Below are 26,821 nucleotides of genomic sequence, written 5' to 3'. Positions count from 1 at the left end.
GCCCGTGACCATGAAATACTGCAGAAGTAATTTCTTTAAACACAAATGGTTCCCAAATTACTCCTCCGCCAGTGCAAAGTGCCTTAAGTATTCGTTCGTTCGTTGTTCGTACGAAATGATTAGTCTTCATTTTGTATTTCTCCACATTGTGCCGCGGCTCTCCAGGAAATTTGTTTAGTCGATTATAGCTGTCGTACATGCTACATCTCACAACTGCTACATAGACTCAGCTCTGGATTAGTTGTGGTTCGTACGACAGATTAGTGTCGTATCATCAAGGACAGTCTTGCCTGGCCAACAAGAACTTAGTTGACATTTGTGCACAGGCATTCGCATGAGCACAACAGAGCGCGTTAGTAACTTGCGCCGTGCTCTCCCCATGGAGAGTGATCCTTTAATCTAAATCCAAGATCCGATCAAAGTCCAAAGCAGCTTCTCCTCTACTGAGCCGCCACCGGTTGGTGCTCTGGAGGGTGTCAACGGCATTTTTCAGCAACTTGGGCCATTTGCGCGCAAAGTACTCGGTGACTTCCCAGGAATTAGCATCCCATGGTTCTCCCCAGACGATGAAGCCGGACGGGCCCTCGGGCCTTTCCTCCAATCCTTCAGGCGTATCTCCGCCCAGCATGTCAAAACAGAGTTCATCATCGTCCAGTTCGTCCATGGGGTATAATAGAAGATTGTCACGGATTACACAGTCGGGTAAAAGGTCCCATTGTGGGTGATGGTCGATGGATTTCTGTAGCGGCGTGGGCTGGAGACAAGCCGGCAGCCGACGAATGGAAGATGTTGCAGTCGGCGACATCGGAGTGAAGGGGGTTGGATAGTCCTCAGTGTACATTAGATTCAGATCCAGACCCAAGACTGCAATGTTGGCGACCAGCGCTCTATAGACGTTGTAGTACACGAGGGTGAGGAGGTGGTCCGCTGGCAGCGTGTAACCCCAGGAGCAGTCAACTCCATTGCCTCCAGCCCCTAAAGCGGCATCGAATACGACGGATGGCCCAGTTCTATCCTCGCTCTCGAACCAATGATGACGCCAACGGTCGCGCAGAGAGGTGAAGGCCGAGTCGTTGGTTTTATCCAAGAGGTCGCTAGTCGCGACCCAGTCGCGAGCTCGAAAGACTTGGAGATCAGTGCCTGAAAGTTCTCTGGCTTCGCTTAATGGAGGGTCTGAAGCGTGAAATCTGGTTGATGCTCCGCCAGTGGCCAAGGCACTCTTAGCCTTGCGTCTTCCTATTAGTCCTGTCAGCAGGTTGCTTTCTCATGGAGTATTGGAGACGTACGGGCGGCTCTTTGATTGAGTCGATTCTGTAGCTTTCGACGGAGCACTGGATCGGTGATGCCTGACCATTCTTCGTTGATGGAATGGATGTTCGGATGGAGCCTGAACTCGGCGGCGATCTGGACTGTTGGAATGTCGACGTTTGAGATTACACCGGACATCTGGCTCTGTGGATCTGAGGAGAGGTCAAAGTTCCGGGTTTATTGGTATTGATGACTGTGGGAGAGAAGAGATACAGACGGAGAGCATCCTCAGAAAGTAGAATCTTGAGTTGGCGTGTTGGAACTCGACGCAATGAGAGATAAATTTGGATGAGTACCTAGTGAAGAGTGGTCCAGACTTTCGTCTCGGCTTGGGTCAGGGTTCCTGCGTCATGCAACCTGCTGACATTGGCACAGACCATTTCGGCTTCGGGGTTAAGACTCTTTTGTCTGACGTCTTTTTGATTCGATGCCTGTCTTATTACGGCCCTGGTTGAGGGGGTTTAATTTGGTCTGACTGTTTAATTTCCAATCCCCGGTGTCTGCCTTCCCTATCGACCCAACGATGAGATCAGAAAGAACAGACACGGCAGGTACACGTACAAGAAAAACACGCGACTGCCTATAATCCTACTCCGTATGTTGGATAATAAAGCACTAAAGGTACCACAAATGTGATTAGTAGTGCCAAGCTACCAGAGATTTCTCTTTTAGCCTGCCGTGCCTGCCTACGACGTCCAATATCCTATAATCTCCGTCTTTTGAGATGTCGCCGTCACGCTGCGACCCTCTCCATCCCAAGTTGCTCATGTCTACGTAGGTATAGCAAACCTTGTGAACACCACGACAGAAGGTTGTCTACAACCTCATTTCTACGTCCTGCATTGTGTCGGCATGCCCACACTAGGCCACCAACCACGCTGCCACTTCCTTTCCCTCTTATACCAACTTGACCCAACGATTTCCCAAGGTGCCTACGATGTCTACATATCGACCAGCATCCAACTTGAGACCGTTGGCCCTCACGTCTCCTTGCGGTCTCTTGATCAGACACCTGCCGTCATCAGTGACCCTGATGTCAAACTCCTCGATCAATATACCGGCATCCATCCTCATCATCCCGTGAACATAGCACGTTCCGATCAATTGATACCACTCGCCCAACACTGGTCGAAGCACAAATGGCATCTGGTAACCAGGGATGATGACAATGTGATCGTCGACATTGCTGATTGCAGGTACCAGTGCCATGTATCCGGCTTCGCTATATGCAAAGGTATAGTCGCGAAAGGTAAATGCATTTTCAATGCAAGAGTGGTACATGGCACCAGCCAAGGTCTTTTCTTTGTCGCCCGTTTGGAGCCAAGATCGCCATTCCTCCGCCGACGCAATCAAGTCTTCTGACGCCCCTTCACCGTCCTTGTTCTGCATGAATATCAGGGTTGCATTGTACGCTTGACGGAGTGATTCCGAGGTGATGTACTGATCTTTGTCCGTCGAACTGAGATATGCCAGGTTGCCAGCATCGATGGCACGAACTTCATCTCGATGGTCATTGAACGACAAGTCATCCATCCACGTCGATCGCGGGGACAGATAGACGATTCTGTCCTGCATGGACAACATGATCTCGAGCACAATTGCAGCTTTCGACGCCGACTCTCTATAGCTTAACCACTTGGCCTGGATGGCGAGCTTGCTCTCTTCGGCCTGCAGCTTGTCAAAATCATACCCTGACCTCTCCTCCTCAAATCGCGCCCGATCCTTTGCAAACTGCTTCTTGTCCCGATCAAGTGGGATAAGAAGTGGTGCGATGCTCAACGGACCTCTGTACGTCAGCAGACGTTGACGTTCCTTCTTGTTCAAAGAACTCACTCGAGTCCTAACCTTGGAACGGTCTCCTCCGGCCATCCATTCATTGAGTGCCGGGATTTGTGTAAGAGCGGGATATCTCCAATCAGGCACCCAACTTGGCAGGTCCGAATTGACACCTTGGTAAATGACTCCTGCCTGCTCCAGGAGCTGGTACGCAATCTCATGTTGGGCGAAGAAGAATATGGCCGCGTTGATGTAAATCTCCTGCCAGGAGAGGGCGTAATTTGGCCGCAGGAACACCTCGTTCCTGTGTCTCTGCACATCGGACGCCATACTGCTCATCGCATACACCTTGTCGTGCGGCTTTTCCGTCAGACTCGACCTGGCCTGGACGATGTGGGTGAAGAGCGGGTTCGCCGTGTAGGTAGCCTCCTGATTGCGCATCTGTAACTCCCGGACACGGTAGAGGTTGATGGCCAAGATGGTGTTCAAGGTAGGCTCGATCTTGTTGAAGCCTGTTGTGGTCCACTCTGGCCAGTTCATCGTCGCTCGAGGTTGATACAGATATGCCATGGCGGTCAACTGGTCCCAGGTGAAGTGAAACGATCCTCGTAAGGCATAGACGTGCCGACTGACAGAACCCTCTGAGCGGATCCACACGCGAGAGAACCAGACGGCTTCAAAAAGTGTGGCGATCCCATTGACAATAGCGACCATATCCGGATGCCCCGCGAGCTCGTCGAGAATGAATTTCTTCTGGCCGGCGTTGAAGCGAGTCGAGGCTCGATATTCGGCGAGGATGGAGTCGATGTCGAGGCCGCGAGCATAGTTGGCCACCAACTGCGTCGACTTATCAGCCTCACCGAGCCAAATGACAGTTGTCTCTGCCAGGTTGTAAATTCGGTACATGAGCCTGATCTGGGCACTTTTCTCGGCCTTGTCGGTTTGATTGATGCACAGCCGGTCCAGCCAGACCCGGACCGGGCGATCTGGTGAACGAAGAATCTTGAGGATCTGGGTTGCATTCTTGCGAAGACCAAAGGTGACTCCATGGACATCGCATGGAAAATGCGGATCTTCGGGTGGACCCCATGCGTAGCTGATGGTCGTGTAGAGATGGTCGGTCGAGTTGAGATCGTGGTGCTCCAGTGATGCTGACAGTCGATCACCGTCGGCGCCGGGGTGGATCCTCAGTATCCTGATCTCATTCTCCCCTAAAGATTGATATGGCGATACAGGGGCCATTCTCGTGGTTGAAGTTGTTGGTTGAATGACAAGTCAACACCATGGCATGCGACATCGATGAGACAAGATTGTATCGAGTTGCAAGAGTGGAGGCCTTTGGGCATCGCGCATGCAGGTCAGATGGTCACGATTGGGCATCCAGATTCTCGACTTGGTTAGCCCACGAATTGCCTTGTCGCCCCCAAGGTCATTGTGATGGTGATATGGATGTTGTTCTAGGGAGTTTGCCAAACTCTGGTGGAGAAACAGCCAGCAGATGTTGCATTCCAGACTCATCAAATATCTTTTCATGATAGTCATCTACCAGCGTCCACGTGTATATTACATCTTAGTGGACACCCAAGTCCTCAATTATTCCCGATATCAAACCCAAACCTTTACACCATTTGTAGTACTATCCAAGTCGTCCACGCCATTAATATCGTTAACCTCCCGCCTTCGAGACCTCGTCAAACCTGGAAGTGAATACTCCCGCTCCCCAGCTCCCGGATCTCTACGACGGGAGCATCAGATGGACTTTCACCCTTCCAAGCCCACAACTCTTTAGGCTCTCGCCTGTCTACGTTCAAACCAGCACCGCCTGCCATCATGCTGCCGGATCCCGTCTGTTCAATGTGAAGACGGCCTTCCCATTCGCTGGGGTATTTCACAGTGATGCTGCCTGAGCCCGATATGCGATGAAGGTTTTGCATGGCTCGGATCGCCGAGGTCGAGGCCTGCTCCGAGTAAGAGTCTGCGAAGCGGGCATACGGAATAACCTTTATGTTTTGAGACCCGCTCTTCGAGTTTGTCGTGATTTTGGACGTGGGATCCCCACTCGACACCCCCACGACATAGAAACTAAGATTGATGCTGCCAGAAGATGTGGAGATGGATGTGGTGCCCCCGTTACCGTGAAGCACGTTGCCATTGACACTCCCCGAGTTGGTCGATATTTCGGTAACAAACATGCGATCTAGGCTGTTTAATCCTTCCACGGGTTTGGCGATTTTTGAACTGGCCCATGAAAGCCAGCGTCCGGCGCCTTCAAATTGCACCACTCGAACGTTGATGGAGCCTGAGCTGGTGGAGAGACGCATATGGGCAGGTTTCTCGCCTGGTTGAACTTCGACCGTGATGGAGATACTGCCGGATTTGGTCGAGAGGTCAAGCAGGTCGTATAGTTTGAAACTGCCGGTGATGGAGTGAGAGGTCTCTCGGTGGACGATTTCTCGGGTAGGGCCCCAGGTGTCGTTGGTAGAAGGCCCTGGTCCGGCGTTGCCGACAGTGGGGACTTCAGTGTCACCGGATTTCTGTTTTGAAGAAGGCGTCAGCAGGTCTAAACGATGGACGAATATACTTTACATATTGCATGTGCAGGTGGGATTACATCAGCATAAGACTTGCACAAGCCTGGTATCATCAGCCACAGGCACACGAGAACTGTCAAAACGAAGCAGCAAGAACGCTTGAATCTTCGCACTCGGGCTTTGCGATCCATGGTTGAGCACGGGGAGTCCTGGCGACGTCGACGACGTGACCCACACCAGGAGCCATGTCTCTTGGGTCTTCCAGTTGAGGTCTCTCGGTGGCCGTGCTGGACCGGCTCAGGCAATGATGTGGCATAAGGATCGTCAAGCTCATCAATGGGATAGTCATCTCGGTCTTCGCTTACAGTCGAGCCCGGGGACAGGTACTCTGAAGAATGGCGTGTAGGTGGTGGGATCAAAGGGGAAGTGCTGGTTGGGACATGTCTTACTCGATCGTGGTTCACGAGGGTCGCCCTGGTGATCTCCGGAGAAGGTACAGTGGAGGATGTGGCGGCGGGAGTGTACATGGGTGGTGGATCAGAAGGATCCTGGTCCTGATCCTGATCTTTGGGGGGGAGTGGGTAGCGGACGTCCGACTGCAGGCCGTTGTCCTCTTCGTCGATGGTGGATACATCTGGAGTTGGGTCGGTCGAGGGAGTGCCTCCGCTAAATCGATCACCCCAGGATCCCATTGAACCAAGTCTTCGGGCTTCTGCGGCTGCTGACCTAGACTTGTCGGAGTCTGCTCCGTGGTATGAGGTTGTGGATGGGGTTTCAGTGTCTGGGCCGGGGGGTTGAGAAGCAGAGTCAGAGGGGAAGGTATCATAAGCGCGAGAGGGAAGTGGCTTGCGTTTGGTCATGGTGAGAAGCGAGATAGCACAAGCTCTAAGGGTTGAGGGTATTTATCAAGACGAAGATGTCCTGCGCCCAGTGGCAAATATTTTTCGGGGGAGGGAAAAGTGGATGAAATTGAAGGTGACAATGGTAAGAACTAAAGGTCAACGGGCAGGAATGATCGAAGAAGTGGTGCAAGTGCGGGGTTAATGGCTTAGTTTTGTGTGTGTGAATGCAACACACGCCAGGCAGCTTCGAAAATGACCTCAGACGAAGAGGGAGTACCTGTCGATTACAAGGCAGAAGAAATCGAGACTCAAGCTGGGGACGAGTGGATTGAGAGATGGAACCACTACTCGATGGACAAGAGATTGATGGAGATGGAAATGGAGATGGACATGGAGATGGGGTGATGGGGGTGATAGTAGTGAGGTTGGCTAGCACAGGCAACTCTCAATCTGATGCATGGCGTATCCGTATTCACCGGATACAAATTCCCATTGGAGGTGATAGTGTTTGGGAGAGAGATAAGGCGACCAACTCTTTGGACATCGGAGACAAAACAGAGGAGGAACATGGTCTGAGGGTCAGATGTTATGAGTTTCTTAGTAATTGGCTTCTAGGCGGTCGTTCTAAGGCTGCCCCTCTTAAAAGTTCTTGAACGCTCCTCCCCATTGCGTCCACAATCACGTTGAGGGTATTCGCGACTGGCTCATTACTGACTCAATCATTCTTTCATGATCAACTCCAATGGCAGCATCGTACTGCGCTGCTGGCGTGTGTGCCATCTGAGACTGCGAATCAATGTACAAGACCCACACGACAACTCCTTCGCTGATGCTTCGCTAACTGACTTGTCAATTCTCAATCGCTCAAATCAAACATCTCGCTCCACGACTGTGCATCGCTCCACGACTGTGCAATGCCGTTGCGGTTCCACAACCATTATCCGCAGTGTGTTCGCATCTCTCTATCCAAATCCGAGGTTGTGAAGAATGGCCTTGGCTTCGTTTTGCGGGAGCCCAGCGACACCAAAAGCCTGGACTTGTTTGCCTCGTCTCAGTCGCTGCAGGCCCACGGCCACCTTCCACCCTTCACTCTGTGACAGAATAAAGACAAATTTCCGGCCTTCCAGGTCTCGGATGCTGGCTCGAAGGATGTGCATGCCGCCAATCTCGCAGCTCTGTGGTTCAACATTGTCAGTATTATTCTGTGACGTAGAACGGGCTGAAAAGAAAGAGCCCCTCGTGCCCGACACCCTGCACTCATTCAGGCAATGACTCAAGAGTTCGGGGATAAAGGCATCTGTCTCGCTCGGCAACGACTCGCCGCCTCGTCCAAGGGTGAACTTGCTCTTGCCTTGACTTTTCTTTCCGGGGGAATAATAGGGACACCATACCTCTGCCGACTTCATTGTCCATGCCTTGACATCCCATTCTCGCTGTGGAACCCCACGAACGTCGTCGTCGATGAACAGACCTTCGGTGGTGATGCGCAGGATTAGACCATCGCTAACCTGGCCCTGGTTGGACACCAACTGGGAGATTGGTGTGCGTGTAAATGCATTGTTAAAGGAGAACACGCCCTTGATGATGATCTTGTCAGGGTCCGTGGTCGAATAAGGCCCACGTGCAGTTGGGGGAGGAGTTGTCCGGGCCGTGCTGACTGAAGGCGCATATGTTGACTCGGAATACATTGAAGCCGCCGAGTTGGCCTTGTGAGCACGTCTCGGTCGATCATACGGTCGAAATGAGTAGGCATCATCCTCTCGTTCAGTGGCTGCGCTGGGCATGGGCGGTCGCCGGGGCGTCGGGCCTTCTGTCCTCTCGCGGGCTGCGGCATCGGCCTCTGCCTTTGCGCGTGCTAGTTCAGCTGCCTGTCGCAACTTCTCCTTCTCCAACTTAGCCGTCATATTGGCCTTGTCTTCTTTCTCCTTTTTCTCCCTCCGTTCTCGTTCGAAGCGTTCAAGGGCGTCCTTTTCTCTTTGCTTCTGTCGCTCTTTGTCCAATTCTTCTTTGCGTTTCTTCAACTCTTCGGCTCGCTTGCGTTCTTCTTCTCTCTTTCGGGTCTCTTCTCGAGCCTTGTCCCAGCTGGATTTCTGATTTGTGGTGTTGGCTTTGGTGTTGGCCTGCGGGGGTGATCTTTGCCAGGACGGCTGTGGAGGAGGTGCCGATGTTCCTGGGTTTGGTGGAGGGGCGCTGCTCTCGTGGTTTGGCGGAGGGGGGCCTGCGGTGTGACCAGAAGTGTGACCGGTGTTGGCATAGCCCGATGGACGTGGACCGGATTGGCCTCCAGGGCCTTGACCTGCCCTAAAGCCAGAATCCGAATCATTGTGGGACCACTCGCTCTGAGTCTTGCCAAAAGCCCAGGCGCCGACGGCGACGAAGCAAATGAGCATAAAGACACCTGCACCTCCGCCATTGACCGTGCTGATCAGCCATTCTTTGACGACAGGGACGGCGGTGGTGTAGACAAAGAAGGAAGCGGCGGTGCAGAAGCAGCCGGCCAGGAAAGAGTTGCGTTGGGTCTGTAGTGATGGCAGGTAGAGGAAGCCAGAGCCGGAGGAGTGTGGTGGAACAACAAATATGTCATATCTGCCATCAGGAAGACCACCTGTCCTCCCACCCGTCCTCCCGCCGCCTGGATGCGTCCCATGAGGCGGCGGCGGAGGCGGTCGCTCCATAGGCGCAGAGGCCCTTTAGAGCGTGTATTTGTAGTTAATCAGCCCGGTCCACAGATGTTGGATGTCGCGTATGCCGCAGGGCTCTCTTTTTCATGTTCGACGCTGTCTGTTCAAGTGCCCTGGGGCCCGTTGGTGTGCTGTGCAGAGGGTCCAAGCTCTGACGTGATCGGCACCAGTGCGTCGGATGTTGGCCCACAAGAAGGCTCGCGGCAGGTATCGGGAGGATAAAGATGTGAATGGGATGAGGAAAGGTGGTGAGGGCAGGAGGTGTGAGTGCAAGGAAAATCGGTGGTTTGATGTGATGGAAAGTGAGAGATTGCGGGAGGCTAGGTTGAAAAGAGGCTGCCTTGGGTCTAGGATTGACCAGCAAAAAAGCTATGGAAGGATGACCCAGGAGCAACCTGGACGAAAATTGTGAATCAAAGGGATTGCGAGGTGATAGTGCTGGGGTCGCGATTGTTTGGGCTGGCGCTAGAAGCGAAGCCAACTTGGACGATGTCAAGGTTGGCCAATTGGCGGAATCAGGGCCAGGTTCCGGTGTCTGGCCAGGGTGATGGCAAAAGTAAAGGGCGCGGCGTGGTAGCGTGGGTGAAGTAAGTCAAGCAATCTATGTAGTAACGATTGAAGACGGTGACTACTGTCCTGTGGACTTTGTGGAGGATGAGGTGAAGATCAAAAAGGTTGGACAATCGTAACTGACGGCTGCGGCTACGGCTGCAGGCTGGCCGGTTGCTTGGATTTGGGTGAAGATCTGGTGCCTGTGTTGCTTTGGGCCCAACAATTACACTTTGGTTTTTCTGGAGCACATGGAACGGACCTGGAGGTTGAAAACCAGGGCTGAGACAAGACGTGAAAAGGGACAAGTTAATTAATGAAAGTTACTGGTTCAATTTTGAATTTTCAAAGAGATATAACAATGATACAAATAACACCCTGACATCCGAGAATATTCTACGCGACCGTTGGATGCGAGACGTAGGCTCCTAGCCATGCAGACGAGCTGCAAAACAATGCAGGTAGAAGCCAATGAGTTGGTGGATGGAGCTGTATCTTGCCACGATACGGTCGCTGAGAATGAGAAGATTGGGCGAATAGTTGTTGCCGATGCAAAGATCGCTGTTGCTGATAGGACAATGGAGTTAGAATATCAACGGTGAGAATACGCTACATCTTGTCTCCTGTTCATCACGCATGAGAAAAAAGACACGATGTCGCTGATCAGGCATTCAAGTAGGCGGTGAGTGGACGGTGTGATGATGCGTTGGTTCGAACCCAGGGATTGTACTGGATTGTTGGACGTTTAGCAGAGAATTGGTGAGACCAGGCGACTTGTTGTTCCCTGTATTGGGGGGTAAACAACGCGATGGATGGGCGTGTTGCCGGGTAACACAGGCGAGGATGATGCTTGCAGGGCGACTAGGGAACTTGGAATTCAAGCCCCGAAAGCGAGGAACCCAGGGACCAGGATTAGGGTGGGTGGGTGGGTGCTGTGGGTGCCTACATGAGTGGAGGCTGCAGGCATGGCATGGCACTCTGCCCAGTCAATAATCATCAACCGTTGTGTCGTTCCAGTTCGATTGTTGTACGGGCGAGACGCAGACTGACAGTGGAAGAGCACTTTTACCATGTACGGAGTAGGGACCGGCGCCTGGCTCTAACTGGGGCTTAACAGCTTCCAATCCCATCTCTAAGCGCCCAACCAGGTCTATCCCTGGCCTTGACCATGATTGAACGCCCAGTTCATCACCCCCCAAATTCCCCATGCGCCCAACTTCCAGAACTCAATCTTTTAGTGAGTGTGGCACTTGTGGGCACGGTGCAGCTTTCAAGGCCCGCGCCGCTGCACAATGAGGTCACAGTATGCACACTCTTCTCTTTCATTTCAGGCTCTCATTGTAGGCTATGTTCCTATCTTGCAGTACGGAGTCCTCGACACGACTGTGATATCCACGCGCATATCACTACCACTCCAGACGACGTGTCATGTTTCACAGAATGCAGTTGGTGTTTAACAGAGCCTATGGAGGACTGTATAAATTGTACTTCTTCAACGCCCCATCACAATAACACCACAACCACCACGAGGAGCCGCAGTTCTGGGCTCGAATATGTGTGGCATGACTATCTGTCCATTTGGGTCTCGGATGCCATCTGCCACGGCTTCTGTCATACATTCAAATATAAGGTCTTATTCATGCAACTGTGTAACCAACGCTAGAATTTCAACTGAAATCTCTCTCTGATCCTCGCACCATAGTAATAGAACAACAAGGGGCTAGGAGCAATCAAAACGGCCAGAAATCCAAAGCAACTGATTCCCCACCCGTAGCCGATCTTTTCAAACAGCATGGGCGCAAACAATGGCACCACGCCTCCCAACAGACTGCGAAACACAGATCCCCCCGCAATCGCCGAGGCGGCATACTGCGAGAAAGAATCAATATAATAATTTTGCACCGTATTGAAAATCACCACTTGACCCACGCCGTAGAAAAAGGTCGCTGCAATGCTTGCCGTCCAATGCACTTTGTATTCCACCGTCCACGCAAACCAGAACAATGACACAGGGATCAAGACACTCCCTATATTGGCCAGAGGTAGGCGAAACTCGGGCACTGATTTCCCCTCGTTTCTCTCACTCAGGACGTTGAACACGGTGTCGATACGCGGGACGATAAACCGCACAGAAGTCAAAAACCCCAATCCTGGTCCCAGGTACAGCAAACCAATCTGCTCCGAGTTGAACTTGTATGGCGCTTCTGAATAAATGCTCTGCATGTTGGTGTAGATGCTATATGTCGTCCCAAAGATCAACGCTTGGTACAAACTCATGATTAGGACAATCGGCTGCACAAATATGACAAACGGTCGTTTGAGGCTTTGACGCAGTTTGGCGCTCAGTGGACGAGAGTCTTCGCCTTGAAAGTGGAATTTAATACCGTCCCCGGCTTCTTGTTGGAGCTGTTGTTTGCGCCGCTGCAGGATCACCGGGGCGTACGTCTCTCGCAGAAAGATGTAGCCGACCCCGGTGTTGAGTGCGCAGACAATGGTCAACACCTAGAACGAGTCAGCCACCCTCTTGATCCCTCAGCCAAGATACACAGGTGTCGACCAACCCAGTAAATCCATCTCCATCCCAGTCTACTCACAATGACACCGCCGAGCAAAGGTCCCAGTGTTGGTCCTAGCAATGGTCCTAGGAGATACCAGCCAAATATCCCCGCCCGCTGATACGGCTCATACATGTCGTTGATAGTGCCGCCACCGTTGGCAATGCCAACACCTAAAGGGAAGGTGGGTTAGCAAAATTCAAGCATATCTCACCATCAAGCGATTCAATGACTCACTCCCAAATAAACCCGAGACCGCCCTGACCGCAATCAAGGGTCCAATCCCCGGCGCCAGCGCGCTCGCCGCCTGCAATATCGTGAAAACAGTGAAACATCCAATGTACAGCGCCCGCCGGCCAAACGTCTCGGACAGCGGCGCCAACAATAGCGGACCCAGACCGAGGCAAATCACAAACCCCGTCGTCGTTGCAATGACAGCTTGTTCGTCTGTGTTCAGGTCCTCGGCAATCTGCGAGATGCCCGGCGTAAACATGGAACTTGCCAGCGGGCTGAGAATCGACATGAGTGCGATGATGGCGACATTGAGCATTTTCTTGTTCGCAGGCCACGCGCGTGGGTCAGTGGTACTGTCATCTGTTGACGAGAAACTGACGTGCCGGGTGCTTTGGGGTCGCACATTTCTGGATTCTTCGGTATGTGCATGGTCGCCTACACCAGTCATCGAGGTCGAGCGCGAGGATTCTGACTCCCGAAGAAGAGGTGTCTCTTCATCTTGAACAGGACGAGACATGTGGTTGATCTATCAAGGAGAGTCTGTGATGCCAAAATAGAGACGCCGAAGAAAGACGTCCAATTGTCCATGGTTGAACCACAGTTCTTGGTGAATCACAATATACAGCAAACGGCTGAAGTGGCCCGCCCAGAGCCAAATCAATGACGACCATGAATTGCTGTTGAGGAATAACGGACTTGTGCTCCGGGTTTTGACTTTCTCGTCATGTGATCCTCAAACCCCATTGCCTTTCGGATTTTAATGTGAATGCCACACTGAGTTGGCCTCTAATAATATACAATTGATCGTTTCTGTGAGGCTAGAAACAACCGTGCCTGGGTGCAATGTCCTCAGGCTCAATATCGTGTTGGGAGATTCCTATAGCCACAGTGTAGCCCAACTCGAAAACGCCCAAACCATAAACATCACAGACCTCTTGTTATTGTTAATCACTCCTTGCCTTGCTCTTTTTCAAGATGATTCAAGGCTATCAAGTGTATATCTTGTCGCCAAAAGACAGTTGAATTGAAGCCTCGAGCTCCTGCCAGCTAAGACGAGATGGCCATGTGATGGCCATCGCACAAGCCAACTCCATAGTGCGTAGACGACAATGACTCACACCTTTGGTACGTGTAATACACAGTAACGCCTCTGCAAAGGCTTCTCCCTTTCAGAGAGTGTTTCGCGAGGCATCAAAGCAGAAATTTGTCTCCTCGCTTTGATATTGTCGCTGCACTATGCAATTCGAGGTTGCCTGAGAATGGACAGTGGTTACCACGCGAGGGTCCCCATGCTGGCCAGTCACCCACGACAACTGTAACCTAGCCATGTCTTACTTGGCGAGTGCAAGTATATTGAACATGTCCAAGCTCCAACATTCTCATATGCAGCAATTGCAGCTGGTTAGACATCTGGACCGGCCCTCAGTCGAGATATACTACCCCATGCCCTAGACGGACAAACATGCAGAGCGGGCGATCGTGAGGCAGTCAACGCCCCGGTGCTACCTCTCCCGACCCCTCTCGTTGACTTGTACAGGCTTCTCGCCCTTGGCCTCCTTTCTGGCCAGAACTGTCGCCATCCACTCCTCGAAATCTTCCTCGGCGTCTTTCTCAGACTTGCCAGTGCCATCCACGCCGAGACCGCCCCTCAACACTCTTCGAGCGTCAGACATGGAGTTGATGTCGAATGCCCACATCATTCCACCGGTGGCCATCATAGCCACACTCAACACGTTGATGGTTGCAATGTTGAGCGCCTCCAGCGCCTCCATGGGTCCGCTGACCTTCTTTGCTTGTTCTGCCTGGACTTCGGGTCCGTTGGCGTAAAATGCGGGATTTGCTAGCCTTTTGCGGGCAAATGCACGTTTGGTGATGAGCAGGGAGAAACCGAAAAAGGCGAGGCCGGCGCCGAAGATGATCTTGTTTCGATTGGGGTTGATGACTTGGGAGGTGGAGGAGGGGGATCGAAGGTTATTTGAGACTGGAGCATCTTCTAATTTCTGTTCGGTTCCAGACGCAGGACGTGCTTCGAGAGCTTTGGCAGGAGGTTCTTCAAGCAGGCGAGACTGCGGCACATTTGTCGTAGGTCCAGTGTCGGAAGACGTGGGCCCAACTTTAGGGGAAGAGAACCACGACGTTAGCCACGACATAATGCTCAAGGAAGAGACCTTGAAAGAGTTGCCTCTGGTATGTGAGAGAATTGAATCTGATGCTTGAATTAAATTCTTCGATGAGCGGGAAACAACATCGCACGCGGAACATCTAAAGCTCCGCGACAAGGATTACAGCGAAGGGTTGGTCCCCTAAATGCGGAATATTTACTACGTACAGGCACGTGTTGGGGGAGGTTGATTGATGAAAGACAAGGATAAGGTGTGTCAAAAGATCAAACTGCGAACGGTTATATACTGTCATGTACGGAATTCAGTACCAGAATTTTGCAGCAAAGTGTTCGTTTGACGGGTTATGAGCTATGGCCAGTGGAAAAATTTATCACTCGAGCATTCGCTGAGTTCACAAGACCTCCACCGCCATCGGGAAAAACACCCCGATTGGCCAGTACCGTGCACGTGAAGATGCACGAAGATGTCAGAACTTGCAAAAAGTCGTCATCCCTGAGAGTTCGAACTGATGGATCCACATGTGAGCCAGTCGACTACACATGATAGCACATATTTAAGTGGGAGTGTCACATCATTTAATAAACGTATGGCGCATTGTCATATACCGTCATATACCAGCCTTTGACACGCGAATTCATTTTTTCTTTTTACTGACAGACAGGAAAGAAGGAAGGCCTTGAGGTGTGCTGTGCTTCTCCTTAATTCGTTTCTCAATACCCCAGTCGACTTCAACTGGTAGCTTGTAGGTAGTGCCCTCCGAGTCAATGTAACGACTGCCCCCGGGACCTGATTGACAATGCCACCACTAGATTACTCTACCAGCCATCTCCAGCACATCACTCTTTTGTCCTTTTTGCCAATTATCTCTTAGGCCTTTTCTGACTCTGGAGCACTGACATGCGCAGTTTGTCCTTTTTCGGCATCGCCAGAAACTCCAGCTTCTGTGGCAATGCGATGCATGTGGGTGTTGTGTTCTTCAACCACAAGCTCATGAGTGGTGTGATCGACATGCAAGTCGGCCTCGTACACTGCAACCTCGTCGCCAAACAGCTTGGACATTTCCTCCAATGGAATGTTCTTCGTTTCTGGAAGATAGACCAAAACAAAAATAGCGCCCAGGCCGGAGATGATGATGAAGACAAGGTAGAACTTCCAGCCAATGGTTCTGAAGGCCTATGTCGTTCGTTAGCAAGCGAGACATGTTTTGAAGTATGTCGACCACTTACGAGAGCTGCAACTTGGAGATATACAAGATCTGTGACAGCAATGACGCCGATGGATAAAGCGATGCCCTTGGCTCTAGATAGAACGCGTCAGTGTGACCATGCACCCGGATCGAGACAGCGTACCTGAGGTGGTTGGGGAAGAGCTCAGAATAAAAGACCACTCCCGCAACGTCGATTCCGATGCTGTAGATGAGGAGGAACATGTACGCAGCTGCCACGCCCATGCGCAATCCTGCTTTGTTGGTGGCTTCTTCTGCGAACGAGGCCACCATTGCAGCTTCAAGAATCAAGCAGATGCAGCATCCAGCAACACCGGCGAAGAGGAGGGGCTTCCGGCCCGTCCAGTCCATAATCAACGCTCCAATCAGGTTGCCAATGATGCCGACTGTGATCCAACCACTTTGAAAGATGAGCTGATACAATGTATCATAGCCGAGCGCAGCATAGATGGTAGGACCTGTTTCTCGTGTTAGCCTTCTATACAACGGAACTTCTATTCCACGTGAGAACAGCAACTCACCATAGTTGTTCAGGACCAATACACCTGTGGACTGCCCAATAAAAGCAAAACCCATGGCCATGATGGTACGCCGTCTATAACTGGGGCGACGAATCATCTCCATCTGTTGCAAGTCAGCTCAGCAAAGGTACAACGACTGGTCGTGTTACATACCCATCCAGGTTCCATAGTTCGATCAAGCTCGGCTTGTTTGGTCATCTGGTAGAATTCACCTCGCGCAAACTCTTGGTCTGGGTCACCCTTGACTGAGTGCAGCTTAAAGACAACCTCCCGTGCTTCCTCAACCCTTCCCTTCATAAGGAGGAACCGTGGGCTCTCGGGGATGATGAAGCAAACCAAGATCATCATGATCGGCCAAATAAGAGCAATACCAAGTGGAGCCCGCCATTGTGCAGCCCCGTACGGGGCGAAGTAGAACGCCAGTCCCATGTATGAAGCTAGACCGTAGCCCAATGCAATATTTACACCGTTCATTCCTACCATGAGGCCTCGCAGGTCGGGAGGGGCGAGTTCTGCGCTGTAGATTGGAGCTAGCTACGTCAGCACAGGACTGAACATGATCAAGAACGGACTTACTGATGGCGAGGAACCCCCAGCTGCCGCCTCCTGCAAAGAGACGTGCAACGATGAACATTGCTGGGTTGACAGCTCCACACTCGAGAGCACCGCCAAACAAGGAAAGGGCAGAGCAGTAATGGAAAGCCCACTTGCGACCCCATCGGTCAGCAACATAGCCTGCGAGGAAGACATTGATGGCGGCTCCGGCTTGAAAGACCTGCTTCGGTTAGAGGCGCTATGAGATGGCTGGGAGGATTTCTGGAGCAGACTAACACCTGACATGGCGCCGATGAGCTGGTCAGCATTGTGTGAAAGCGTGGGAGGATCTGTAGTGACGTCCAGAAGCCCCATGTATATCAGGAAAGACGGTTGGGCCAAAGTGACACCAATGATGGAAGCTGGATAGCCAAAGGCAATCTGCCCCAGAGAGACCATGAAACATATGAAGAAGTTCCACCCATTCCACTGACGTTTCGACCCAAAAGCCATATTGGATAATATACTGAGATGCCCCTAAAGAAAGTAAAGATGACAGGTTTGTGCATAGGACAACCGAGCTCTGTTCTTCTGGGGGAGATCAATCTCCTTTATACATAAGAAAGGGAGCAGGACGAGCGGCGCATTGAAGGGCCATAGCAAGACAAGCCTTTCGGAGGACCGCGGTTATCCTAATTGATACTGTGAACGTTTCCACGAGGAGCAAGGTTCGATGGCTTCATCATATTGGCTAGTACTATTGTCACTACCGACTCGTCCAGATTGACTCCGCACATTGATCACTATTGAAGGGTTGTTGAGCTGGGAGTCTCCCCGGGAAGACGCCAGGATCAGGGCAAAGCTGACATTGCAGTCGAAACTACCTGGACTCACTGGTCTATGTATTCCATATCAACGATCTTGAGCGGTGTCATGCTTGCAACACGTTGCATTTACATGCTAACATCTCTGAGCACTTGAAAGGTCACGCTTTGGGGGGGGGGCTGAGGTTCGAGATGCCACCATCGTTCTGGCCCTCAGAATCCCAAATTCCGGGGTAACGAGGGGAGTAGCTCGAAAATTGCGGGGGGGCTTGTCCTCCACTCAAGCAATGAATAAGGGATCTTTCTCCAACTTGGCTTCGTTCCAAATTCTTGCATGTTGTGGGAAATGCTTGACCTAGACCTTGGAAGTTGAATCCCTCGGCCAATATGCCAAAAGGGCTAGACCTTCATTCCTTTGATTGTTTCCACGCCTATGGTGTGCAGCTCAGTCTCTGATTGGTCCTGCGTAAAAGTCCGGGCTCGAAATGAAGAGGAGTTAGAGTTTATGACTCGAGCTATCATGAATCGCAAGATTGAGAGAGCGTTGGAGAGAGCCAATCTAGATTGGCGATGTGAATCTCCTTGGAGGTTCAAGCGAATCGGCCCGGTGGATTGTGTCTGTGTGTCAATTCAGCAAGAATAAGCTGGCGAGAAGTGGAATGGCTAGATGAGGATGATGGATGGTCTGGACGTGGGAGAAGCGAGGGACACGGCTAGGGAGATACATGTAAATGGGAGTGGGGGATGGTCCAGATGGTCCACAGGCCAAGTGTTGGAGATTCTCTAGGTGCTGAAGAGAGGCTCCAGCGCAGCATGTTGTTCGTTCTATATTGGATCATCAATGACATTTTGATAAGTGACCTGCCCTGGGGTTTTCTTCTGGGAGCCAAAGCAGAGAATATAGGACTGTAACCAACGTGATTATGAGGGGGCAGTTACTTGTTGGACTTTCTCAACGTTGCAATGCCCTGGTCACATGTCTTGCCTTGAATTGAATGAATTGCGGGCCTACAGTATGCAGCATATCTGTTTTTCAGTTGTCGTTGGTCTCAAAGGGCAGCAGTACTCCGTACTATTGGAATTGCCCTCATGCCACCAGTCCTCATTCAATGGTTGGGGGGTAACTTGAAGGACCGACAGCCTCCAGAAGCCCTCGGTCGTAATCATCAACCCCAACTTCTCAGCCTCAAATGCCAGTTCGGCTTAAAGGATCATTTCATACCCTGAAGCTAAAAGTGCTTAGCCACGAGTGTCTCTCACGTGCCTCTGCAAATTTGAGGTCAGGATAACTTGGCGGATACAAAGGATCGAGTCTGTGTTTGAGGAGATTCTGCATCTCCTGAAGTCAAACCAGGGCCTCTCGCTGTCATTGATACTTCAACACCCTTGTTCCGAAGTATGTGCGCCGCGGGACGAGAAGATTTCCCAGGAGAGGGCATCAGAGTTCCCAAAGTAGAAATCTTGTCGAGTTTTCATGTCACAGGATCGGCTACGAAGCGACCTCTAAGCGACAGAACATTCATGGAAGCGAGCTCCAGACTGTCGACCAGTGGTCTTGGATAGGCTCCATCCTTCGTACCGAACTTGATTTTTGGGCCCGGATTTTGTAGTTGTCAAAGTCTAGTCTCCGCCATTTGGGTCTTGTTCTGGTGGCAGCAGAGAGCGATAGGTGGTGAGCAAGATAATAATGGACCTCTCGACTGGAGCAGACCAGTTTGAAAGCAATGACATTGACATGTGGCCTATGGTCCTATTGTCGAGATTAATGCATGCTCTCTTCTCTTTGACCTGGCGTGCCTGATTAAATCAAGTGCAAACTCAGGACAGATTCAAACACCCCTACAGCGGAGAAAAGCAGGTGTGTACAGGGAGCTCGCCACAAGTGTAGGGGCGATACGAACAGGAACTCTGTGCTGGTGGCAACACCTAAAGCAACCTAAAGTAAGGTACCTAGCTACCTAGGTACCCAGCCACGCCAGGCTGCCAGGCAGGTACCCACGTGGAACCTAAACCTTCAGCCCAACCAATCCACCCTCCCAGCTGCAAAGGTGTCGCAACAGGTAAACCCCGGAAGCGTTGACTACGGCCCCTCGAATGAAATCACGTGCACTCCTCCTCATCTCTCCACGTTGCTTCCGTCCTTTGCCCCATAATGAATTTCCACCACCATCAACAAGGCAAACCACCCTGTGCCTATCTCGAACAAGTCCTGACGTGTTGCGGACTCACATACTCGGCAATGGTGTCGAGGTAACAGTGAGAGGCGCAGCATGGCGCCGTCAGCATCATCTCTTACCTCGTCTGCCACGACCTCGACCACGAGTGAAACCACGAGTGAAACCACCACGGCAAGCGCGAGCAGTCCCTCTCGAATCCCATCTCCCGCCCCATCTCTCATCCCCCCTCCGGTTCCCGTCGAGACACATCCAAATCGCGGCAAACCCCAGGTTGTCAGAGGCCTCTCTGATCCGAGTCGACTCGCGCCCGAAGATGCATACAAGCCTTTCTCCCCGCCACGGTTACGACCTGTTCATGAGATCAGCGGTTCGGCGGCGGCATCGTTAGCTGCTGCGGCGCTACGACCAGCGGTCGCCTCATTACGGGCGCCTCCTGCTATACCACCGGTTGCAGCCAGGCTAGCGGAGGAAAAGAGGAGGGCGGCCAGTCGGCGGAGGAAACAACCTCATGTGTGGAAGAAGTTACTTTGGATCAAACAACATGGTTTCCCGGATAATTACACCGACACGGAAACTTTTCTGGACCATTTGCAGAGGAATCCAAGGTTGAGGCCATATGACTTTTGGCCGCTCGTGGCAGACTCGACGGTCATTGTCCAACATGTCGCATCCGTCGCGATTTATATTTGTGCCTATGCCGGCATCTACCAAGATCGACTTTCTCCGGTCGCCGTGGTGACGTGCGGCTCGATCGCAACAATTGTGGGATGGGTGCTGTGGGACGGTTGGATGGGACAGGAAGAGCGGGAGGAATTGGCGCAGAGTTTCAAGGCCAAAAGGCAGTCCCTCGACGTGGATGACCGATCAAGCACAAGTTCTGGAGACTTGGCCAAGCCGGTGTTGAACGGCAATGGCCATGTCAATGGATACGCCAATGGGCATGCTAATGGATATTCAGCCGCGTCACTGAATGGGCGTGGTAGTGGACTGAGATTGTCGACCAAGAATCTGGCGGTCAAAAACCATCAACATAAAGTCGCCAGCAAGCACACGCAGTCACTTTCCAAATCATCTTTTCAGTCCATCTCTCCAATTGACGGTCTGAATGATAATGCAATCGAGGCATTTCCCAACCTCGCGCCATCCGTGTCCCTACCGCAACTCCCACAGTCACCCACCAGCACACCATCGCCGACCAACCTCTCCCCTCGGTCTCAGGCACGTCGGAAAACGTTCAAATCTGCATGTCTGATCTACTTTGCCCTGCTCGGACTGTCGCCAATCCTAAAATCCTTGACACAATCGACGTCTTCAGACTCCATCTGGGCTCTGGCCACGTGGCTCTTGATCATCAACATTTTCTTGTTCGACTATGGGAGTCTTTATGTCCCTGCCAAAGCGCAAGCCGTCCCCGTGTCGCCGGGAGCATCCAATGCGCTTTCATCCAACGCGAGTGGTTCCCTGCACACTTCGACACGGGCTCCTCCATTTCCATCGTCACTTTCCACAAACGCGGCTTTGATGGCCAGTACGGTGTTGGCTTCGCGTCTTGTGACCACCACCGCTGTGTTTAGTCTGTCCTTGTTCTCCATCCAAGTTTTTGGGCTGTTCCCCGTGTTTCGGCGGCATCTCAGGCACAAGTCATTCAACTCACATTTGTTACTGACGGTCGGCCTGGTCGTCATGTCGACGTGCGGTTTGGGTCTGATTCTCTCACAGTCATATACTCACACCTACGGAGACTGCGGGTATTGCCTCGGGTGGATTTGGCATGTCATTTTACGGAGCACGATAGGTTTATCTATAGGTGGGTTCAGTACGGCGTTTGTCATGGGAGGATGTTCGTGGTGGTTGATTGGATTGCAACGATACAAAAATGTGGTCATTGGGCCCTGGGATCCGGCCAAGCCAGTGCTCGCGGGGGGAGGGTACGGAAGAAGTCGAACAGGGACCGATTGAGATTAGAGGTTTGAGCAGATGAGCCAGGATGGATTCAGAGGTAGAGATGTAGGAGACATGGTATGTGGTCCGATCGCGGCGGTGACTGTCCAATTGGAGATAGATCTATAGATCCGCTCAGTACAATGGCATATGCACAGGACATGGCTTACATACCCACATATGGAGTACATATTGTTCATGCTTAGCCTCATCTCGAAATTCACAGCCCGCGTCTCGGAAGAAGAGGTGGGCCACCTCGGAGAATGCGCCGATAGAAACATGATAATATACATCGATTGGTCCAGAGATAGGGACTAAGACGAGGCTAAGGAGGGGTTCACGAGGTTGTTAGAGTAGAGGGGATTCCGGGATTCAAGGATTCAGAGTGTTCAGAGAATTCAGAGATTCGAGGAAGTTGTTTTGCCGACTGCCGTTGGTTGTGGCAGTTCTTCTGCCTGTCTGCGCACCTGCCGAAGAAAAATGCCACAACTGCCAACTCTGGCTGCGGGGTTTCTTTCTCCCTCTTGTCCCTGCGTCCCTCTCCTCTCTCCCTCCCACTCACACAACCACAACCACTCATCCTCTCTTGTGTCGCTCTTCTATTTACCCGCGGACCTAACAACCGTGTGGTGTCATACCATACCATCCCGAGAACCGACGATCGGTGACCCCAAACCGTCATCACTCCCTTCTACATGCCCAGACCATATTTTATTCAATGATTGTGTTGATCTGCTTGACTCCGCAGCTGACATCTCCGATTCTCCCCTTGTTCCATTGATTCTTCAATATTCTGTGTTGACACCCTCTAGGTCAATACACCTTTTCTCTCTTTCGCTTTTTATTCTCCTTTGTCAAGTTCCAATCCAAACCCATTCTTCTAGATATTCTTCCCGCCGCCAAAATGCCCCAGCCACAATTGCCTTTCGAGTTGAAAGACAAGGACTTGTTGCATCAAGACTCGTATGTTGATGGAAAATGGGTGCAGTCCAAATCTGGCAAACGATTTGACATCATTGACCCTGGTTCCGACAAGAAATGGGCTTCGTGTCCTGACAACGCCGTAGAAGATGTCGACGCTGCCGTCCAGTCGTCCTACAAGGCCTTTAAAGAATACTCAATCGTCAACCCTCGCAAGCGGGCACAGATGCTGTTAAAATGGCACGAACTCATCACCGCCGCCAAAGATGACCTGGCCAAGATCCTGACTTATGAAACGGGAAAGCCCCTGCCAGAGGCATACGCCGAACTTGACTACTCACTAGGCTTCACCTGGTGGTTTGCAGGTGAGGCCGAACGCATTCAAGGAACAGTGTCGGTCCCGAGTGCGCCGAACCGACGGACCTTTGTCATCAAGCAGCCGATCGGTGTCGCCGTCGCCTTGGTGCCGTGGAATTTCCCCATTGCCATGATCCTGCGCAAGGCCGGCGCCGCCTTTGCCGCCGGCTGTACCATGATCGTGAAACCCAGTCCAGAGACCCCACTGACCTGCCTCAGCCTGGCCTATCTTGCCTCCAAAGCAGGCTTCGCACCGGGCGTCTTCAACGTCCTCACCACCTCTCTGGAAAACACTCCATCCCTCTCTGAGGCTTTGATCGTCCACCCACTCACCAAAAAGGTCACCTTTACCGGATCGACCCGTGTTGGAAAGATTGTCGCAGGTCTCTGTGCCAAGGGGTTGAAGAAATGCACGCTCGAACTCGGCGGCAATTGCCCGTTTATCGTGTTTGACGACGCCGACCTCGACCAGGCACTTGCGCAATTTATGGCCTTGAAGTGGCGCCATGCTGGTCAAGCCTGCATCACCGCCAACCGTCTGTACGTGCAGGCCGGAGTTTATGAAAAGTTTACCCAGATGTTGGTGGAAAAGACCAAGACTCTCAAGGTCGGTCACGGTGCCACCGAGGGTACCACCATGGGACCGGTCACCACCCCGCGCGGTCTGGCCAAAGCCGAAGAGCAGGCAGCCGACGCGATCAAACGCGGAGCCAAGGTCGTCCTAGGCACAGGTAAAGCATACAAGAACTCGACTGAAGGTGAAGGCAGTGGGCGCGGTAACGGAGTGGGCGGATATTTCATGGATCCCACCATTCTGACCGACATGTCGAGCGACATGCTCATTTTCAAAGAAGAGTCATTTGCACCTATTTGTGGAATCTTCAAGTTTGAAAAAGAGGAAGAGGCGGTGCGGTGGGCCAACGACACCAGTATGGGCCTCGCCAGTTATGCATTCACCAAAAATGTGGACCGGATATGGCGAATGTTGGAGAACCTGGAAGCTGGCATGATTGGTTTGGTAAGATTTCCTTTGAAAGGCTGGCGAGAATGCAAAACAATGAGAATGCAAGAATTCAAGCTAACCACCTGGACCTTGTCCTCTACAGAACACCGGCAATCAATCAGCAGCGGAATCGCCGTTTGGTGGCATCAAGGAGTCTGGCTATGGCAAGGAATCCGGAAAGGATGTTGCTGTGAATGAATACCTGATTTCCAAGACTGGCACCTTGACCATTGACGGGCAGTACTGAGGGTTAATGCGTCGGACTGAGGGATCTTGACAATAGTTTATAGACATATGGAGGTATATGGAGGCAGATTGTAGCAGACTGACGGTCGAAATACCTAGTCAATGAATCAAACAACAGACGTGTATTGAATGAATCAGACTCCAACATACTATTATCTTTGATTTTTTATTTAATCTCCGGTCAGGACTCGGTCGACATGATCCAGTGATGAAGTGTACTATACTAACTTACGTATGCACTCTGGGGAAGTAAATACAATAATAGAGCCCAGTCACCCAGAGTCTAGAAAACCCCTGTCGCTTGGGGGCGGGGAGAAGAGTGTTTTCAGGTACTCCGTAGTGTTTTCAGGTCGTTCGGCTGTAACACAAACCCATAAAGTTTCTGCCAACTGTGGGGATGTCTTGAACGATATTCTATGTTTGGTGACAAACAGTCCTAACACTACTCCGTACTATTGCTGCTCAATGAGGGGAGACCAATGACTCACTCCGGTCTCCTTCCTCTCTTTCCATCAAATCTCGTCGATGAATGACCCGTAATGATTCTCATAGAAGGATTCTTAGCCTATACTACTATACAAGGCATAGTCATAGTCATAGTCATAGTGCCCAAGTACATACGTATGCAGGTACGTCAGCATCTATTAATACCTTCTTCAGACTTTTGACATGTATTCTGATAGATCTCTTCTCCGATATCATTCAAGAATGGGTCGTTTGGGAGGGGGACCATCGAAGTGTTTAAAATATAGACTTTGTAGGTCGATTGGTTGGTTCATCGGGGCCCGGCCTGGTACGATGCGAGGTGACCGTGCCCGCCATCGGCATCGGCCTCGTCGTCGTCGTCATCGCCGTAGTACTTGGCAGTTGACCAAGTGGATGCGATGTCGATGGTCATAGCTTGGACATTCTCCGTACGCCAATTTGCGCCAGACAGTGCCCATTCAGCCTTTCGATGTTGTCTATCTATTTATGTACATGTAGGCAGACACGTGTGGCAGACATGTAGTATGTACAAGGTAGAAGACAAACCTGGTCTGCATACGACAAGGCTGAAGAATCTAGCTAGGTCGGACACATCGGACACATCATCAGTGACCACCACTGTCAGTGTCACTCTTTAATCGACCACGTCTCATTCGATATTTACCCATATTGACAGTGTCGGACACTCGATGGAGATGCAAGATGCAAGCCACCGTGCGGAACGGACATCGGACCAATGATGATGCTTGTTCCGAGAATCGAAGTCTATTCTGCTTAAGCTCAACTCGACCAGCTTGTCAACTTTGTCACTGCCGGCGGCTGAAGGGCGCCAGCTGTGCTCCGTAGTGTGCAAGCAGTGCAGTGGAAGTCAAAGAACGTTCCATTGCATGTGTGCACGGTCAGAAAACGAACCCGACATGAGGAGGTAGGTCCCTAATCTACATCTTTGGCAGATATGGTCAGGACTGGTGACGTTCGATGGCATATCGCCGTGTTTGCCAAGCAGATGATGAAGAAGATCATGGATATTCTGCTTGGATTGGACATGGTATACCTAAGAATTGCTGTGCCAACGTGACTTGGTCAGGTATTCAACACAATCTCGACTGGTTTCTTAGAATGGCGTCCAAAAGTTGTCGTGGAGGAACAATGCTTCGTGAATATAGTGATAGTCTTCCAGGGACATGATTGACGTGTCATCACCTACGATCCTGGTCCAGCCGGATCAACAAATTCGTAGGGGTCGACGGTGCTCCAGTTGGCATTCCATCGGCGTCAACAGGTGTGATTGTTGGATAGTCGATTCGAACAGGAATGTCGTCATTGTCCTGGACATTATGATCTATCGGTGGTGGGATGAGACCCTGGGCCCAGGCGGGCAGGAGATGTTTGTCGTGCATTCGAAGCGAAATCTGTAAACTGGTGGGCAGGGAAAATGCCGATGTGGTGAGGAACAACAATAACGTGAAAATGCTCCATAACGAAATCGCCTGTGTGGTTGACGCCATTGTGGAGGCGACTGAGTGTATCGAGAAAATGGATGATGCTCAAGATTGCGATGGATGCAAATGCAAATGCAAATGCAAACGCAGACAAAGAATTTCGAGGCACAGTAGAAAAGGTCGCTCTGATAGTGATTCACATTACAGACAAAATGTTTCATGTGAGAGGCGAGGAACACACCTCATTCTTGTAGTTTTGGTGGCATAAGGGGACTGAGAACTGGATTTGGTTCAAGGGGAAATTGACCAATTGAAAGGGCGAGGAAGACATCGTGAAGATGCCAGTGACAACCAAGCGCCCCTCCCCCTGGCAAAGAGCCACAAGAGCTTGTTTTGGAAGATTTTGTGAGTGTGGATATCTGGGGAATCTACCGAGTAAAAGTTGATTCTTCTTCCAGAGAGAAGTCTATGGAGTGAAAAGTCTAGACTGCTCCAATCATCATCCCTGACTTTACACCGTGCGCTCCGGAGCGGCTCTCGTTGAC

General features: G+C 51.5%; 8 protein-coding genes across 9 annotated transcripts; 2 read left to right on the top strand and 6 right to left on the bottom strand.

Annotated features, from left to right (window-relative positions):
• Window position 1: 1 nt before the first annotated feature.
• Window positions 2-1,571, bottom strand: PV10_08941 (uncharacterized protein). The gene is made up of 2 exons (XM_016374029.1): window positions 1,287-1,571; window positions 2-1,236 (listed from the first exon to the last, which is right to left on the bottom strand). Exons 1-2 carry the CDS (start codon window positions 1,444-1,446, stop codon window positions 395-397), a joined length of 1,002 nt encoding a protein of 333 aa, XP_016220940.1. The 5' UTR covers window positions 1,447-1,571; the 3' UTR covers window positions 2-394.
• A 2,992-nt stretch (window positions 1,572-4,563) lies between these two features.
• PV10_08940 lies at window positions 4,564-6,825 on the bottom strand. Of its 2 annotated transcripts, none has more exons than XM_016374027.1 (2): window positions 5,696-6,825; window positions 4,564-5,618 (listed from the first exon to the last, which is right to left on the bottom strand). In XM_016374027.1, the coding sequence occupies exons 1-2, from the start codon at window positions 6,473-6,475 to the stop codon at window positions 4,776-4,778; spliced, it is 1,623 nt and encodes a 540-aa protein (XP_016220938.1). In that variant the 5' UTR covers window positions 6,476-6,825; the 3' UTR covers window positions 4,564-4,775. The 2 variants fall into 2 exon arrangements, with proteins under 2 accessions (XP_016220938.1, XP_016220939.1); XM_016374028.1 differs by having other exon boundaries at window positions 6,065-6,825.
• Window positions 6,826-7,046: 221 nt separating this feature from the next.
• Window positions 7,047-9,670, bottom strand: PV10_08939 (uncharacterized protein). The gene is made up of 2 exons (XM_016374026.1): window positions 7,849-9,670; window positions 7,047-7,632 (listed from the first exon to the last, which is right to left on the bottom strand). Exons 1-2 carry the CDS (start codon window positions 9,130-9,132, stop codon window positions 7,420-7,422), a joined length of 1,497 nt encoding a protein of 498 aa, XP_016220937.1. The 5' UTR covers window positions 9,133-9,670; the 3' UTR covers window positions 7,047-7,419.
• Window positions 9,671-11,346: 1,676 nt separating this feature from the next.
• PV10_08938 (uncharacterized protein) lies at window positions 11,347-12,993 on the bottom strand (the record flags this gene model as incomplete). The annotated part of the gene is made up of 3 exons (XM_016374025.1): window positions 11,347-12,189; window positions 12,249-12,415; window positions 12,480-12,993. 3 exons carry the CDS (start codon window positions 12,991-12,993, stop codon window positions 11,347-11,349), a joined length of 1,524 nt encoding a protein of 507 aa, XP_016220936.1.
• Window positions 12,994-13,978: 985 nt separating this feature from the next.
• Window positions 13,979-14,626, bottom strand: PV10_08937 (uncharacterized protein; the record flags this gene model as incomplete). Its single annotated transcript, XM_016374024.1, has 1 exon — window positions 13,979-14,626. One exon carries the CDS (start codon window positions 14,624-14,626, stop codon window positions 13,979-13,981), a length of 648 nt encoding a protein of 215 aa, XP_016220935.1.
• A 5,253-nt stretch (window positions 14,627-19,879) lies between these two features.
• PV10_08936 (uncharacterized protein) lies at window positions 19,880-22,007 on the top strand. The gene has a single exon (XM_016374023.1). It carries the CDS (start codon window positions 19,974-19,976, stop codon window positions 21,837-21,839), a length of 1,866 nt encoding a protein of 621 aa, XP_016220934.1. The 5' UTR covers window positions 19,880-19,973; the 3' UTR covers window positions 21,840-22,007.
• Window positions 22,008-22,384: 377 nt separating this feature from the next.
• PV10_08935 (uncharacterized protein) lies at window positions 22,385-24,482 on the top strand. Its single transcript, XM_016374022.1, has 2 exons — window positions 22,385-24,117; window positions 24,206-24,482. The coding sequence occupies exons 1-2, from the start codon at window positions 22,726-22,728 to the stop codon at window positions 24,347-24,349; spliced, it is 1,536 nt and encodes a 511-aa protein (XP_016220933.1). The 5' UTR covers window positions 22,385-22,725; the 3' UTR covers window positions 24,350-24,482.
• Window positions 24,483-26,033: 1,551 nt separating this feature from the next.
• Window positions 26,034-26,342, bottom strand: PV10_08934 (uncharacterized protein; the record flags this gene model as incomplete). Its single annotated transcript, XM_016374021.1, has 1 exon — window positions 26,034-26,342. The coding sequence occupies one exon, from the start codon at window positions 26,340-26,342 to the stop codon at window positions 26,034-26,036; it is 309 nt and encodes a 102-aa protein (XP_016220932.1).
• Window positions 26,343-26,821: the final 479 nt, after the last annotated feature.

This window comes from Exophiala mesophila, assembly GCF_000836275.1.
Source record: "Exophiala mesophila strain CBS 40295 unplaced genomic scaffold supercont1.6, whole genome shotgun sequence".
NCBI classification, from domain to species: domain Eukaryota; kingdom Fungi; phylum Ascomycota; class Eurotiomycetes; order Chaetothyriales; family Herpotrichiellaceae; genus Exophiala; species Exophiala mesophila.
Note: the sequence above shows the minus strand (reverse complement) of the source record. Positions and strands in the feature narration are given on the sequence as shown.